At 42.6% G+C, this 17,921-nt stretch overlaps 1 protein-coding gene across 1 annotated transcript in view; it reads right to left on the bottom strand.

The window, feature by feature from the left end:
- Positions 1 to 17,921, bottom strand: part of LOC124038252 (neuroendocrine convertase 2-like) — a 78,273-nt gene that overhangs the window by 12,970 nt on the left and 47,382 nt on the right. Inside the window, exons 6-10 of the mRNA XM_046353878.1 lie at positions 17,251 to 17,327; positions 16,364 to 16,452; positions 13,864 to 14,039; positions 11,016 to 11,231; positions 8,446 to 8,546 (exon numbers count right to left, since the gene is read on the bottom strand). Of these exons, the coding sequence (XP_046209834.1) occupies positions 8,446 to 8,546; positions 11,016 to 11,231; positions 13,864 to 14,039; positions 16,364 to 16,452; positions 17,251 to 17,327 (659 nt within the window). The remainder of the gene's footprint in view (positions 1 to 8,445; positions 8,547 to 11,015; positions 11,232 to 13,863; positions 14,040 to 16,363; positions 16,453 to 17,250; positions 17,328 to 17,921) is intronic.

Here is a 17,921-nt window from a genome sequence, read left to right as displayed (position 1 = left end):
CCGTGCGGGACCCCTGGTAAATGTAGTCTCTTATGGTCAATCTTCCAATGATATGCCTACAAATACGTCACAATGCTGCAGACACCTTGGGGAAACGCTAGAAAGTGTCCGTTCATTCCTGTCACATTCACAGCCATATAAGGCGATCATGGAAAACGTACCCTCAAAAATCCTGTTCATTTCCTGGTCGCTCAAACATCTTGGTTTTGCCTGTAGCTTTAGTTCTATGGCACTCACAGTGAACATCTTTGCAGTTCTGGAAACGTCAGAGTGTCTTCTTTCCAAAACTATCAATTCCAAGCATAGTCGAGCATCTTTTCGTGACAAAATATTGCGCTTAAACCGGGCACGTGTTTTTATCCAAAAATGAAATACTGCCCCTATAGGACTAAGACAACAAATATATTCCATATTTTTGTTCAAAAAGTTTGCTCACAACCAACAGAAAACAACTTACATATCACAACATGATCAATTTAAAATGTGTCGCTACTCGCCTTCTCCAATATAAATATGGTGTCAACTGCTGTCAACAATTAAATAAAAGACAAAAACGGCAAAATATATATAAATATAAACTCGGCACAAATGGAAACGTCCCTGTCTTTCAAAGATAATTTGTAAGAATCACAGATCTTCATTGTAAAGGGTTTAATTAAACACCCATGCTTGTTCAATGAACCATAAACAATTAATGAACATGCACCTGTGGAACGATCATTAAGACACTAACAGCTTACAGACGGTAGGTAATTAAGGTCACAGTTATGAAAACGTAGGACACTAAAGAAGCCTTTCTACTGACTCTGAAAAACACCAAAAAAAAGATGCCCAGGGTCCCTGCTCAGCTGCATGAACGTGCCTTAGGCATGCTGCAAGGAGGCATGAGGACTGCAGATGTGGCCAGGGAAATAAATTGCAATGTGCGTACTGTGAGACGCCTAAGACAGCGCTACAGGGAGACAGGATGGAAAGCTGATTGTCCACACAGTGGCTGACAATGTGTAACAACACCTGCACAGGATCGGTACATCCGAACGTCACACCTGCGGGACAGGTACAGGATGGCAACAACAACTGTCCGAGTTGCACCAGGAATGCACAATCCCTTCATCAGTGCTCAGTCTGTCTGCAATAGACTGAGAGAGGCTGGAATGAGGGCTTGTAGGCCTGATGTAAAGGCAGGTCCTCACCAGACATCACCGGCAACAACGTCGCCTATGGGCACAAACCCACCATTGCTGGACTAGACAGGACTGGCAAGAAGTGCTCTTCACTGACAAGTCGTGGTTTTGTCTCACCAGGGGTGATGGTCGGATTTGCGTTTATCGTAGAAGGAATGAGTCTTACACAGAGGCCTGTATGGAGCGGGATCGATTTGGAGGTGGAGGGTCCAACGTGATCTGGGGCGGTGTGTCACAGCATCATCGGACTGAGCTTGTTGTCATTGCAGGCAATCTCAACATCCTCCTCCCTCATGTGATACCCTTCCTGCAGGCTCATCCTTACATGACCCTCCAGCATGACAATGCCACCAGCCATACTAGACACCAGATATTGACTGTTACTTTTGATTTTGACCTCCGCTTTGTTCAGGGACACATCAGGGTTTTTTCTTTATTTGTACTATTTTCTATATTGTAGAAGTTGTGAAAACATCAAAACTATGAAATAACGCATATGGAATCATGTAGTAACCAAAATAAATGTTAAACAAATCAAAATAAAATGTTTGATTATAGATTCTTCAAAGTAGCCACTCTTTTCCTTGATGACAGCTTTGCACACTCTTGGAATTCTTTCAACCAGCTTCACCTGGAATACATTTCCAACGGTCTTGAAGGAGTTCCCACATAGTCTGAGCACTGCTGGCTGCTTTTCCTTTACTCTGTGGTACAACTCATTCCAAACTATCTCAATTGGGTTGAGGTCGTGGGATTGTGGAGGCCATGTCATCTGATGCAGCACTCCATCACTCTACTTCTTGGTCAAATTACACAGCCTGGAGGTGTGTTTTGAGTCATTGTCTTTTTGAAAAAACAAATGATAGTCCCACTAAGTGAAAACCAGATGGGATGGCGTATCACTGCAGAATGCTGTGGAAGCCATGCTGGTTAAGTGTGCCATGAATTCTAAATAAAACACAGACAGTGTCACCAGCAAAGCACCCCGACAAACCTCACACCTCCTCCTCTATGCTTCACGGTGGGAACGACACATGCAGAGATCATATGTTCACCTACCATGTAGACACAGTGGTTGGAACCAAAAACCAAAAATCTCAAATTTGGACTCGACAGACCAAAGGACACATTTCCCCAGGCTAATGTCTATTAATTGTGTTTCGTGGCCCAAGCAAGTCTCTTTTATTATTGGTGTTTCTTCACAGCAAATCAACCATGAAGGCCTGATTCACACAGTCCATTCTGAACAGTTGATGTTGAGATGTGTCTGTTACTTGAACTCTGCGAAGCATTTATTTGGGCTGCAATCTGCAGTGCAGTTAACTCTAATGAACTTATCCTCCGCACCAGAAGTAACTCTGGGTCTTCCTTTCCTGTGGCGGTCCTCATGAGAGCCGGTTTCAACACAGCGCTGGATGGTTTTTGAGAGGGAATTTTTACTAGGATTAAATGATTGCCCTCAGGCCTTGAGGGAAGCTAAAGTTATTCCTCTACCCAGGAATAGTTAAGCCCCCTTTTTTACTGGCTCAAATAGCTGACCAATCAGCCTGTTACCAACCTTTAGTTCACTTCTGGAAAAAATAGTGTTTGACCAGATACAATGCTATTTCACAGTAAACAAATTGACAACAACATTTCTGCATCTTATAGGGAAGGACACTCAACAAACACAGCACTTACACAAATGACTGATGATTGGCTGAGAGAAACTGATGATAAAATGATAGTGTGGGCTGTCTTGTTAGACTTCAGTGCAGCTTTTGACATTATCGATCATAGTCTGGTGCTGGAAAAACATGTGTTTTGGCTTTAAACCCCCTGCTATAATGTGGATAAAGAGTTACTTGTCTAACAGAACACAGAGGGTTTTCTCTAATGGAAGCCTCTCAAATATAATCCAGTTAGAATCAGGAATTCCCCAGAGTAGCTGTTTAGGCCCCCTTGCTTTTTTCAATTTTCCTAATGACATGCCACTGACTTTGATTAAAACCAGAGTGTCTATGGATGCGGATGACTCAACACTATACACGTCAGCGACTACAGCAACTGAAATGACTGCAACACTCAACAAAGAGCTGCAGTTAGTTTCAGAGTGGGTGGCAAGGAATAAGTTAGCCCTAAATATTTCTAAAAGTAAAAGCATTGTATTTGGAAAAAAACACTCACTAAACCCTGAGCCTCAACTAAAACTTGTAATACATAATGTGGAAATTGAGCAAGTTGAGATGATAACCTGCTTGGAGTAACCCTAGATTGTAAACCCTCATGGTCAACCTTATTGATACAGTAGTAGCTAAGATGGGGAGAAGTCTGTCTATAATAAAGCGATACTCTGCCTTCTTATTAACAACACTATCAACAAGGCAGGTTCTACAGGCCTTAGTTTTGTCGCACCTTGACTACTGTTCAGTCCTGTGGTCAGGTGCCGCAAAAAATGACTTTGGAAAATTGCGATTGGCTCAGAACAGGGTAGCACAGCTGGGCTTTGGATGTACACATAAGCTAATATTAATAGTATGCATGTCAATCTCTCCTGGCTGAAAGTGGAGGAGAGATTGACTTCATCACTACTTTTATTTATGAGAGGTATTGACATGTTGAATGCACCAAGCTGTCTGTCTAAACTACTGGCACACAGCTCGGACACCCATACATACCCCACAAGACATGCCACAAGAGGTCTCTTCAAAGTCCAGAACAGACTATGGGAGGCAAACAGTACTACATAGAGCCAAGACTACATGGAACTCTATTCCACATCAAGTAACTGACGCAAGCAGTAAAATTAGATTTAAAAAACAGATTAAAAACACCTTATGGAACAGCAGGGACTGTGAAGCAACACAAACATTGGCACAGACACGCACACACACACACACACGCACAGACACACACGCGATAACATACTCACTATACATACACATGGATTTAGAATACAGCATATACACTGCACAAAAATGTGACTTGTTTCAGGAAACTAGGCATATTGTCACTCCCTAACCTTAGAGAGCATTTTTATGTCTCTATTTTGGTTTGGTCAGGGCGTGAGTTGGGTTGGGCATTCTACGTTTTGTGTTTCTATGATTTTCTATTTCTATGTTTTGGACAGGTATGGTTCTCAATCAGGGACAGCTGTCTATCATTGTCTCTGCTTGGGAACCATACTTTGGTACCCTTTTTCCCACCTGTGTTTGTGGAAAGTTGACTTTGTTCGATGGCACATAGCCTTAAGCGTCACGTTTTGTTGGAGACATCTACTATTAAAAGTATGTACGCTCACCTTGCTGCACCTTGGTCCAGTTCTTTTAACGGCCGTTACACATATGTCACTACTTCACAGGAGAGGCATTTGAACGTTAATGTGCCTAAATAACAAACTTGTATGCCATATGTAAGTACAAATAAAATTGTTAAATTACGAGCCTAGTTATTGCAGCCATGGATAAAGACAGGGACCTTCCCGCAAGCTATGATTAGATGAGATAATGAATGGGCTGGCCATGCCGAGAGATGAGTTTAGATTGTTCTGCCATGTAATATCTTCTGTTCATAGTTAAGGTGATTAATACAATTCTGGCATTTGATTGCAAATGCGTAGGGAGTCAAAAAGGGAACACAGAAGGCAGTTGTATAAAACACTTGTATCTGGATTACATCTTCGTCATTTGCAACCATGGCATTTGTGACAGAGAGGAATGAAAAATGTGATCAGTCTTACAGCATTGCACACGGTCAGTGTGAACCAGAGTGACTTGACACTATGGGCCTAGCAATCTGTACAAACAAAACAGAAATTAGACAGGGCGTCTTATTTAATGAAAGGGTTTGCAGTCGACACCATTCTGATCCACGCAGACGACACCATTCTATATACTTCCGGCCCATCCTTGGACACTGTGCTATCTAACCTCCAAACGAGCTTCAATGCCATACAACACTCCTTCCGTGGCCTCCAACTGCTCTTAAACGCTAGTAAAACCAAATGCATGCTTTTCAACCGTTCGCTGCCTGCACCCGCACGCCTGACCAGCATCACCACCCTGGATGGTTCCGACCTTGACTATGTGGACATCTATAAGTACCTAGGTGTCTGGCTAGACTGTAAACTCTCCTTCCAGACTCATATCAAACATCTCCAATCGAAAATCAAATCTAGAGTCAGCTTTCTATTCCGCAACAAAACCTCCTTCACTCACGCCGCCAAACTTACCCTAGTAAAACTGACTATCCTACCGATCCTCAACTTTGGCGATGTCATCTACAAAATTGCTTCCAACACTCTACTCAGCACACTGGATGCAGTTTATCACAGTGCCATCCGTTTTGTCACTAAAGCACCTTATACCACCCACCACTGCGACCTGTATGCTCTAGTCGGCTGGCCCTCGCTACATATTCGTCGCCAGACCCACTGGCTCCAGGTCATCCACAAGTCCATGCTAGGTAAAGCTCCGCCTTATCTCAGTTCACTCGTCACGATGGCAACACCCATCCGTAGCACGCGCTCCAGCAACACCTCAATTGGCCGCCTTTCGTTCCAGTTCTCTGCTGCCTGTGACTGGAACGAATTGCAAAAATTGCTGAAGTTGGAGACTTTTATCTCCCTCACCAACTTCAAACATCTGCTATCTGAGCAGCTAACCGATCGCTGCAGCTGTACATAGTCTATCGGTAAATAGCCCACCCATTTTTACCTACCTCATCCCCATACTGTTTTTATTTATTTACTTTTCTGCTCTTTTGCACACCAATATCTCTACCTGTACATGACCATCTGATCATTTATCACTCCAGTGTTAATCTGCAAAATTGTCATTATTCGCCTACCTCCTCATGCCTTTTGCACACAATGTATATAGACTCCCCTTTTTTTCTACTGTGTTATTGACTTGTTAATTGTTTACTCCATGTGTAACTCTGTGTTGTCTGTTCACACTGCTATGCTTTATCTTGGCCAGGTCGCAGTTGTAAATGAGAACTTGTTCTCAACTAGCCTACCTGGTTAAATAAAGGTGAAATAAAAAATGTAATTAAAAAAATACTTTTTTGGGATTCCGTCTGGGCCGACAGCTTTGTGAGGGTTAACACGCTTAAATTTCTTACTCACTTCGACCATGGAGAACGAGAGCTCACAGTCCTTGTGAACGCTGTTTGCCCGCCTAGGCAGCACTGTGTTGAAGCGGGTGAAGAAGGTGTTTAGCTTGTCCGGGAGCAAGGCATTGGTGTCCGCTATTCAGCTTGTTTTCCCTTTATAATCCATGATTGTCTGGATTCTCTGCCACATATGTCTCATGTCTGAACCTCTGGATTGCAGCTCTACTTTGATGTTTAGCCTGTTTGATTGCCTTATGAAGGGCATAGCTGGATTGTTTGTGCTTGTCCATGTTCCCAGTCACCTTGCCATGGTTAAGTTCAGGGGTTTGCACGAATGCTGCTATCTAGCCACATTTTCTGGTTTGGGTGAGTTCTAATTGTCACAGTGAGAACACCATTGTCTATACATTTCCTGATGAACTCAATCACAGAGTCAGTGTATACGACGTCAATGTTATTCTCAGATGTAACACATATCCCAGTACGCATGACCAATACGATCTTGAAGCGTAGATTCAGATGAAAAGGCCTTACCACGGGTGCTACCTGTTTTAAGTTCCTGCCTATTGGAAGGGAGGAGCAGAATGGAGGCTTGATCTTATTTGCCGAAGGGAGGGTGGGGAAGGGCCTTGTAGCCTTCCCAGAAGGGAAAGTAGCAAAGGTCAAGAATTCATGATGAGTGAGTATAGCGCAGACGATATGTTGATAAAACTTCGGTAGCGTTTTCCTCCGATTTGCTTTATTAAGGTTTGCTTTATTAAAAAGAAATGTTCTTGGAAGAATTGGCCCACATAAGGTTCTTTGTGGAGCCAGAAAACTCATATGGTTCTAACTTAAAACATTTATTTTTAAGAGTGTATGTAAAAAAAGACAGAATTAAAAGGATCAAAAATTATTGGGAGAGTAGGTGAAACCTTTCTATTGTTTTAGGAACTTATCCCTGTATCCTGGAGACACCGTACCCTGGAGCCTGGCCTAGCTATGGTCAGTGGCAGGACTCCACGCTACATGCTCCCACAGTGTCTACAGTAACTATCAAGTCAAATATATTGTATTATATTGTTCAGATTAAATGTGCCAATTGCCTTCCCTAGTATAAGTTTTACATTTTTGCGACCATAAGGACGAAATTAAAAGTTTTCACATCGGCTATGAATTCATGATGTTTGAAATTTCTAATTATTGCTATTGACATAATGCTAATCTTTGTTGAACATAATAGAACCCCAAAACAAAACTATGCATTACCATTCTGGATTTTATCATCGTAGAACTGGGCTGAGGTATTCCTCTGGTTTACTTGTCAACAACGTGACTTACGCGCCCCGGATGGAATTGCTGGGAGAACACTCCAGCATCTTACATCACCAGCTAGTGCTGAGTCGCTCTGTTTCATGTATATGTGCCTTTCGGTAATTAATAAAATATGAATGTGCGCTTTGAGCGCAGTCTTCAATATAAAATGTTTTATTTTTCTGCCATGTAATGAGGTATAAAGAACACCAGGCAGGCCAAACATTATTTGTATCCCTGGCACGAACACAGAGTAAAAACTGGGTGAGACAACACTTTTTTTCATGGCGTAAGTCTGTGGGCCAAATGGCAGGTTTGGTAAATAAGTGATTCAATGAAGAGAGAAGATATGAAGTGGTCTGAAGAGGAGAGCAATTGTGGGAGATAAGAAGAAGAAAGGCCCTGATGAGGAGAGAGAGAGAAAGCGAGAGAGAGAGAAATTTGAACTTGAATTTAACTCTGGGAGAGAAAGACAGAGAAAGGAATAGGTAGTTTGTAATGAGACATTCATGGTATCAGTCACTGTGGAGCTGCATTTATTCAAAACATCTCATCCATGTTAATATAGTGAGAACAGCAAAAGCCATATTCTGTGTAAGTTTTTCAGACACTGACCGGTAATGACTGTATAAATATTTAAGCGGCAGCATTAGTCCATGGGCGTGGGGGGCAAATGATGAGGAGGGCAGATGAGGTGTGTGTGTGTGTGTGTGTGTGTGTGTGTGTGTGTGTGTGTGTGTGTGTGTGTGTGTGTGTGTGTGTGTGTGTGTGTGTGTGTGTGTGTGTGTGTGTGTGTGTGTGTGTGTGTGTGTGTGTGTGTGTGTGTGTGTGTGTGTGTGTGTGTGTGTGTGTGTGCGTGCGTGCGCGTGCATACTTGGCCTCTAACGCCAAGGCAAACACCCCGGCTGCTTCAGGAGCTGCTGCTGATGTTCCAGAGTGGCGCAGGGTGCAGTTTCCATACAGGTCCGTGGTGGCCTACCATAACACAACGATGGAAGACAAACACTGTAGTCATATCAGTGAGCTAACAACATTCAACAAGAGGAGAGGAGAGGAGAGGAGAGGAGAGGAGAGGAGAGGAGAGGAGAGGAGAGGAGAGGAGAGGAGAGGAGAGGAGAGGAGAGGAGAGGAGAGGAGAGGAGAGGAGAGGAGAGGAGAGGAGAGGAGAGGAGAGGAGAGGAGAGGAGAGGAGAGGAGAGGAATATACTTCAAGAATGCAACATTGTAAACATTTGATTCAGATGTGTAGTTTAATTCCAGATAATCAGAGATCTTATCCAATTAGTAAGAGAGGAAGAAGCCCATGAGGGAATCCTTGGCTCTCTCAACCATCATGGCTTTCTGGTGCAAGTCAAAACACAAACAGTGCTGTCAAATATGGTTATCATATACACTATATATACAAAAGCATGTGGACACTCCTTCAAATTAGTGGATTCAACGATTTCAGCCACACCCATTGATGACTGGTGTATAAACACCAAGCAAGTGGCACCATGAAGACCAAGGTGCTCTCCAAACAGGTCAGGGACAAAGTTGTGGAGAATTACAGATCAGGATTGGGTTATAAAAAAATATCTGAAACTTTGAAAATCCCACTGAGCACCATTAAATCCATTATTACATTTTTTTAAGAATATTGCACCACACATGAGAGGGCCGGCCACCAAAACTCACGGACCAGGCAAGGAGGGAATTAATCAGAGAGGCAACAAAGAGACCAAAGATAAACCTGAAGGAGCTGCAAAGCTCCATAGGACCACTTTAAGCCTTCCACGCCACAGAGCTGGGATTTACGGAAGAGTGGCCAGAAAAAAGCCATTGCTTAAAGACAAAAAATAGCAAACACGTTTGGTGTTCACCAAAAGGCATATGGAAGACTCCCAAAACAAGAAGCTACTCTGGTCAGATGATACAAATATTGAGCTTTTTGGCCATCAAGGAACACACTATGTCGGAAATAAGAGAACATCATCAGGGTGGTGGCAGCATCATGCTGTGGGGATGTTTTTCATTGGCAGGGACTGGGAAACTGGTCAGATTTGAAGGAATGATGGATGACGCTAAATACAGGAAGCCTCCTGAGGGAAACCTGTTTCAGTCTTCCAGAGATTTGAGACTGGGATGGAGGTTCACCTTCCAGCAGGACAATGACCCTAAGCATAATGCTAAAGCAACACAAGTGATTTAAGGGGAAACATTTAAATGTCTTGGAATGGCCTAGCCAAAGACCAGACCTCAATCCAATTGAGAATCTGTGGTATGACTGAAAGATTGCTGTACACCAGCGGAACCCATCTAAGTTGAAGGAACTGGAGCAGTTTTGCCTTGAAGAATGGGCAAATATCCCAGTGGCGAGATTTGACAAGCTTATAGAGACACCCCAAGAGACTTGCAGCTGAAATTGCTGCAAAAGGTAGCTCTACAAAGTGTTGACCTTGGGGGGGAGTGAATAGTTATGCACGCTCAGGTTTTCTATTTTGTTGTCTTATTTCTTGTTTGTTTCACAATAAATAATATTTTGCATCTTCAAAGTTGTTGTGTAAATCAAATGATACAAATACCCCCAAAAACATTTTAATTGCCGTTTGTAAGGCAACAAAATAGGAAAAATTTCAGGGGGGGTGAATACTTTCTCAAGCCACTGTATTGCCAAAGCGTACTTTGGAGATTAAGTGAAACACTTATAATATTAACATAATTAAAATCGTAATAATCAAGATTGTCCCATTGACAATCAGTAACAACAATAATCAAGGGTCAAAATAACCATACATTGAGCAGTAACAATAACATAGAGGACATGTGCAGGTTGGTTGGTCTGTCAGACACTGTCCCTCATTTTATGGCAGGTAGCAATGTGGTGCTTTGCCAACCAACAGCTCTCTGCGTCCTCCCTCAACAGGACGCGTAAACTATTCTCATCAGAGAGGTCTTTGAATCCTTTAGTAAGTCTTTCAAATTTGTGGAAATTGCATTCTCTTTATATTTTTTACATTGTGTCAGGTAATGCAGCTCTGTCTTGGGTTCTGCTGTGTTGCTGTGGTTGCACAGCCTTTCCTCAACAGGGAGACAGAGCTTGTACTTTGTCAAGGTTTTGATCAGTAACCAATGTCAAATAGATTGCCATAGTGATGTGTCAATTTAGGGCCTATCTCATCCCTCTCTCCCTCCCTTCCGCCCCCTATGGCACAGAGGATTCATACATTGTCTTGTGATAACTCTGCACGTTGAGATAATTCCCCAGATAAATGCAGATATAACAACCAAGCAGAAAGTTATAGTCCATCTCTCTCTGCTATGTCATTGTCCCAGTCCTCTACTCTGATGGCAGATATATGCACTCAGTGTACTCAAAGTACTCAGCCTGAGGATAACAATGAGATGAACTTGGTCAACCACCCCCTCTCTCTCTTTCTTTCACACCCCTTCTCACACACTCACCACGCCAGCCTCAGGGTTCCTCTTGCGTCCGTTGCTGAAGGTGGATGCGAGGGTGGAGGAGCAACTCTCGTCATACAAGGCCGTGCGGCCGTCGTTGATGGCTGAGTTGATGGAGATGGTCCACATGCTGGAGGCGTAACCATCGCAGTTACAGTCATCATAGCTACCACCGTCTCCAGAGGCCCATACGTAGATACTGCCTTTCCCTCCTCGGCCCTACAAGACAACACATCAACTGGCTTCAGGATGTGTTATAGGGGTAGAAGCAGTGGAAGTGGTACAGATGTAGATCTTCATTTTATCACCCTGTTGTAGGAGAACTTTCCTGCAATGCAGGAAATATAAAACGTATAGTGTATATGAGGTTTAAAAAGTCTTCTGAAGTTTGTAATGTCCACTTATACATTTCAGACTTGATTTTTATTTATGAAAAATGTATCAACACCTACAAAAAAATAATTAATTATAATCCAGATAACAATTCACATTTCCAGTTGCTGCTGGTTTATTTTCCTAATGTAGCAAACTGGCTCAAATTAAGATCCAACATCTGTAGTGATAGCAGTACATTGGTAGTAGTGCTGGGGCGGTAGGTAGACTAGTGGTTAGAGCGTTGGGCCACTAACTCAAATCACTGAGCTGACAAGGTAAAAATATGTTGTTCTGCCCATGAACAAGGCAGTTAACCCACTGTTCCCCAGTAGACAGTCATTGTAAAAAAAAATGTGTTCTTAACATGTGTTATTACTTCTCTCTTTCTATACGCAATCAGTTACAAGGTAAAATACAGATTAATAAAACTATTTCAAGGCCTACCTTCAAACTCAGTGACTCTTTGCTTGAAATCCTGGGAAAATCAAAATAAATCAACCAAGACCTCAGAAAACAAATTGTAGACCTCCACAAGCCTGCTTCATAATTGCGAGCAATTTCAAAATGCCTGAAGGTACCACGTTCATCTGTACAAACAATAGTATGAAAGTATAAACACCATGGGACCACGCAGCTGTCAAACCGATCAGGAAGGAGACGCGTTTTGTCTCCCAGAACAATAGCAAAGAACCGTGAAGATGCTGGAGGAAACAGGTACAAAGGTATCTATATCCAGAGTAAAATGGAGTCCTATATTGACATAACCTGAAAGGCCGGTCAGCAAGGAAGAAGCCTCTGCTCCAAAACCGCCATAAAAAAGCCAGACTACGGTGGTGACAAAGATCATACGTTTTAGAGAAATGTCCTCTGGTCTCATGAAACAAAAAAAGAACAGTTTGGCCACAATGACCATCGTTATGTTTGGAATAAAAACGGGGAGCTTGCAAACCGAAGAAGACCATCCCAACCGTGAAGCACGGGGGTGGCAGCATCATGTTGTGGGGAAGCTTTGCTGCATTAGGGACTGGTGCACTTCACAAAATAGATGGCATCATGCGGGTTGAAAATAATGTGGATATATTGAAGCAACATCTCAATAGAGGAAGTTAAAGCTTGGTCGTAAATGGGTCTTCCAAATGGACAATGACCCCAAGCATACTTCCAAAGTTGTGGCAAAATGGCTTAAAGACAACAAAGTCAAGGTATTGGTTTTGTAGTGGCCATCACAAAGCCCTGACTTCAATCCTATAGAACATTTGTGGACAGAACTGAAAAAACTTGTGCGAGCAAACTCTGTCTACAAACCTGACTCAGTTACACCAGCTCTGTCAGGAGGAATGGGCCAAAATTCACCCAATTTATTGTGGGAAGCTTGTGGAAGGTCACCGGAAACGTTTGACCCATTCAACTTTTATTTCATTCATCACATTCCCAGTGGGTCAGAAGTTTATCAGAAGTTTACATACACTATCATTCTCTTTACTATTATTCTGATACTTCACATTCTTAAAATAAAGTGCTGATCCTAACTGACCTAAAACAGGGCATTTTTACTGGGATTAAATGTCAGGAATTGTATAAAAAAAACTCAGTTTAAATGTATTTGGCTAAGGTGTATGTAATCTTCCAACTTCAACTGTATGTATCAAATGTTACGAATTGCAAAGTTTGAAATACAGTGAGATTACATATGTGCACGGCTATTGTCTCCAGCGCTCCCCAAATGAAGCACTCTTATGTATCTAGTACCGCTTCCAGAATATTCCATCCATATGATTTATTTCCATTATCCATGTCAATATGCAAAACGAAGCCACCTCGCTCAAGATGCAAAGTAAGTGTCTTGTTTAGAGTGAAGTGATTGTACCGGGGCGGGGGTGACAAGTGTTCCCCAGCTGTTGAAGAGAATAACAATAAACATGAATGGCTGTTTAATGGAAAAAAATCTAATTGAATTATTCTCATTTTAGGTCGGTGGAAAAGAAAGTACTATTTTTGTGGTTGTACAACGTGCATTGTGCCTAGCCTACATAATGGTTTACATACGTGATCATTAGCATGAGAGAGGCTGAGTGGAATACTGCTTGATTAGTTGTGTTTATCTTAGCCATGCTTAGAGCACAATTAGTACCTCCTCAACAACACTGGATGAGATAGGGTCAGAGCAGATCAGACCACCCCCCCCCTGCATGGTATTGTGAATCATCAAGTAGTTAATTGCCACTGGCAGTATGCTAACTAACTGTGTGTGTCTAGGGGTGTCTGTGAAAGTGTGTAACTGCAAGGCTGTTCTTTTTCCTATTCTGTGTCTTGAGTCTAATATAACGTATGCCTCTTCAAAGAACACCGTTACCCTAGTAAGACAAGTACAGGTACTCTATAAGCCTGCTATTTCCAGTTAGCCCAGTGTGTGTGTGTGTGTGTGTGTGTGTGTGTGTGTGTGTGTGTGTGTGTGTGTGTGTGTGTGTGTGCGCACCTTGTTGACTCCATCAGCCATGGCTTGCAAAGTGAGCTCTCTGGGTCCGTCTACTGTCTTGCCGTCATCGGTGGGACCCCAACTAGCACTGTAGATGTCAATGACCTGGGGCATATGGCTGATGGATGAAGCCTCGATGATGTCTGTCATGAAGGGTTGGTCCAGCATACGGATACCTGGGGGAGGAGGAGAGGATGGGTGGGGAGAGACATGTAGTGTAAGATACACATTGTCTATCATATGAATCAGTCAAGCCATTGGTTACACATTATTCAAATGCTAAGTCACTGTTGACCAAATATATTTTGTATGGCTTGACTATTGCTTTAAAAACTGGAGAAAGTACTTTATAACAAAATATACCAGTTAGCAATTAGGTCATTTGTGTTGGTACTACAGTTTAACCTACATCTCTTTATGTTAGGCCAGTCTTTATACAAACTGTATATATGAAACATATTCAGCCACCGTTGATGCACCTATTTGGAGAAAAAGTTATGTAAACATAATCAAATCTCAACATCAAAGCCTTCATTATGGTGCTTCCATAACTCCTTTCAACCTGTATGGAAATTGATGAGTTCGAGGTTATTAACAACATACTGATGAAGAAGTCTCTCAATTGGAAATTTGAATTCCACCCAAAACAAAGTGTGACATGTCGTGGCAATTACCAAATATCATAGTTATACATAAACTTCATCTTTAATAATATGAGCTTTACCGTAGCCCTGTGACTTTCAACAATTCACGATATAATGCTTTGCGGTTGAGGGCGGTGCCGTTGACGTACCAGGCGGTGATACAGCCTGACAGAATGCTCTCAATTGTGCACCTGTAAGAGTTTGTCAGGGTTTTAGGTGACAATGCAAATGTGTTGTCTGTTCACACTGCCATGCTTTATCTTGGCCAGGTCGCAGTTGCAAATGAGAACTTGTTCTCAACTAGCCTACCTGGTTAAATAAAGGTGAAATAAAAAAATAAAAAAATAAAAATATTGCTGTTTAGCAGTCTGATGGCCTTGAGATAGAAGCTGTTATTCAGTCTCTCGGTTCCAGCTTTGATGCATCTGTACGGATCTCACCATCTGTTGTGCCTGCTTCACCACACTGTCTGTGTGGGTGGACCATTTCAGTTTGTCTGTGAAGTGTACGCTGAGGAACTTAAAACTTTCCACCTTCTCCACTACACTGCTGTTTCCTGAAGTCCACGATTATCTCCTTTGTTTTGTTGAGTGAGAGGTGGGGGGGAGGGGGTCCAGGACCCAATTTAACAGGGCGTGGTTGATACCTAGGACCTCCAGCTCAATGATGACCTTGGATGGAACTTGGTGTCAATGAACAGCATTCTTACGTAGGTATTCCTCTTGTCCAGATGGGATAGGGCAGTGTGCAGTGTGATGGAGATGGCATTGTCTGTGGACCTGTCGAGTCGGTATGCAAACTGAAGTGGGTCTAGGGTGGCAGGTAAGTTGGAGGTGATATGATCCTTGACTAGTCTCTCAAAGCACTTCATGATGACGGAAGTGAGTGCTATGGGGAGACAGTCATTAAGTTCAGTTATCCTTGTCTTCTTGGGTAGAGGAACAATGGTGGCCATCCTGAAGCAGGGACAGCAAACTGAGATTCGGAGTGATTGAATATGTCCGTAAACACACCAGCCAGCTTGCCTGCGCATGCTCTGAGGACGCGGGTAGGGGTGCCGTCTCGGCCAGCAGCCTTGCGAGGGTTAACACTTTTAAATGTCTTACTCATGTCAGCCACGGAGAAGGAGAGGGGTGGCCTTGTTAGCGGTCCATGTCGGTGGCACTGTATTGTCCTGAAAGTGGGCAAAGAAAGTGTTTAGCTTGTCTGGAAGCAATACATCGGTGTCCGTGAAGTGGCTGGTTTTCTTTATTTTGGTGGTCCGTAATTGCCTGTAAACCCTGCCACATACATCTTGTGACTGAGCCGTTGAATTGCGACTCCACTTTGTCCCTATACCAACATTTTGCTTGTTTGATTGCCTTGCGGAGGGAATAACTATACTGTTTATATTCGGCAATATTCCCAGTCCTCTTTCCATGGTTAAATGCGGTGGTTCGCGCTTTTACTTTTGTGCGAAGGCTGCAATCCATCCATAATTTTTGGTTAGGGTAGGTTTTAATATTCACAGTGTGTACAACATTTTCAATGCACTTCCTTATAAACTCACTCACCGAGTCAGCGTGTAGATCAATGTTATTCTCTGAGGCTACCCGGAACATTTCTGTGTCCATTATTATACTGTGCGGCATACTTAATAAATATGAGATGCATTTCACAATTGTAGGTAATAATGAGAGAAGTAATTATTATTTGAGTATAGCTGCCATTAGTATTGTTATGATCACTACCATAGCACTACTAATACTGTTATTCTCACTGCCACTTTTATATATTTTCTGACATTACTGTGATCACTATTACTTTTACTTCAAAGCCGGCTGTTATTTACGACAGTATTAGAGCAGTCTACATACCTGCCACCTTAGAGTTGTAAGCCACTCCCACTCCGCAGATGTTGTTGTTGGCTGCTGCAGACACCTCACCAGCACACCTAGTTCCATGACTACACACAGAAACACACAGGTAGATTGGGGAATGGGGATGAAGTTGGAAAACATAGTGGGAATTGGTTACTCGTCAATGTGCCATGTCTTTCACCACCCATTGTTCAATTATATTCTTCTTACTATAAAATCATATAATATAAAATAATGTCACAGAAATGATCTTGTCAGCTAAATGAACAAGTCTACAGCCTATGGCATGGAGCATAGCCAGATAACAGATTAGCCAACTAATATTCTGTCCTTTTGAAATACAATTTCTTCATATCATAATGTTTCTTTAGACCTGACTAAAAGAAACAATGGATTCATTGTGATGGTGTATATAAATTGATTTATTAGACTTTTTAATTGTAGATGTTCCAAAGGCGTGCGTCAGTGGCTTGTATGCAGCTTGTATGTGTGAAAGCCTGAAGATGCCAAACATGTCTATATTAATAATTAACGGTTAATTACCATTTTGCATGACAATAACTGTCTGATAATGTGTCTACATGTATGTATGTGTGTGTGAGTATTCCTGTGTGGGCTTCGCACAGGGTAATTGCAGCGAGCCCTCTCTGCACTCCCAGCATGCTTTGCCACAGACAGTCTGCTATTTATAAACAACAAGCTAATTAGCCAACTAGTCCTGTGCTGCACTAACTCAGCAGCGGCAACACTGAGATGTCTAATGTCACAACCTGGGTGACAGCTAGGCATGCACTGTTAAACAGGCACAAGAAATGCAATGCTGCTGATGACTGCTTTTGGGAAGTTGACCTTGGAGAGATACGGTCTGGCAAGCTACTCTTTACCTGTTAAACCAGTCATTCGTGTAGCGGGGATATGGGTATGGGTCATTGCTGCTGAAGTCAAAGCTGGCCTCTGCATTCTGAAAGGACAGGACACAAACCATTAAAATCATGCATAGTACAAGACACAGTAGGAGGAAGATTGAGGGGGAAACGAGTAGCGTTAACACAAAAGTACAGACCATCCCTTAAAGGTGCAATGACCTTCTCTAATCGAGTCTTGTCTTGTCCAGACCCAACCTAGACTGCTGTGATGTGTCTGCTTTACTAACGACTGAACTGATGTTTTTGTTGTAGCTCTCTCTGAATCTATGTTCCCTCTAAGCTGTGCGCATGCGCGGGTGCCCATCTCCCCTTGGACTGCCGCACAGAAGAAATATCAGCCCATGCAGATTGAACTTCACTCAGATTTCTAGTTTTCCCCTTCAGATAAGACTATCAACGTTTTGCTCTATTGTGGGAATCGTGCTCGAATCACTGCAATATTAGGCTAGTTAATGTAACATAACAAAACGAAACTAACTATACAAGACTTAGTATGCAAAACTACCTGTGCAAGAGATTCCTAGTAGGCAGAACGCATTGGAGAGGATTCTATTGCATTGAAAGGCACGACTCAGGTCCGCACTCTACACAGGTCCGTACTCAGAGTTGCAGTAGGCCTATATGCAAAT

Source organism: Oncorhynchus gorbuscha, linkage group LG06 (genome assembly GCF_021184085.1).
Source record: "Oncorhynchus gorbuscha isolate QuinsamMale2020 ecotype Even-year linkage group LG06, OgorEven_v1.0, whole genome shotgun sequence".
NCBI classification, from domain to species: Eukaryota; Metazoa; Chordata; class Actinopteri; order Salmoniformes; family Salmonidae; genus Oncorhynchus; species Oncorhynchus gorbuscha.
The sequence above is the reverse complement of the archived record's forward strand: the minus strand, read 5'-3'. Positions and strand labels throughout refer to the sequence as shown.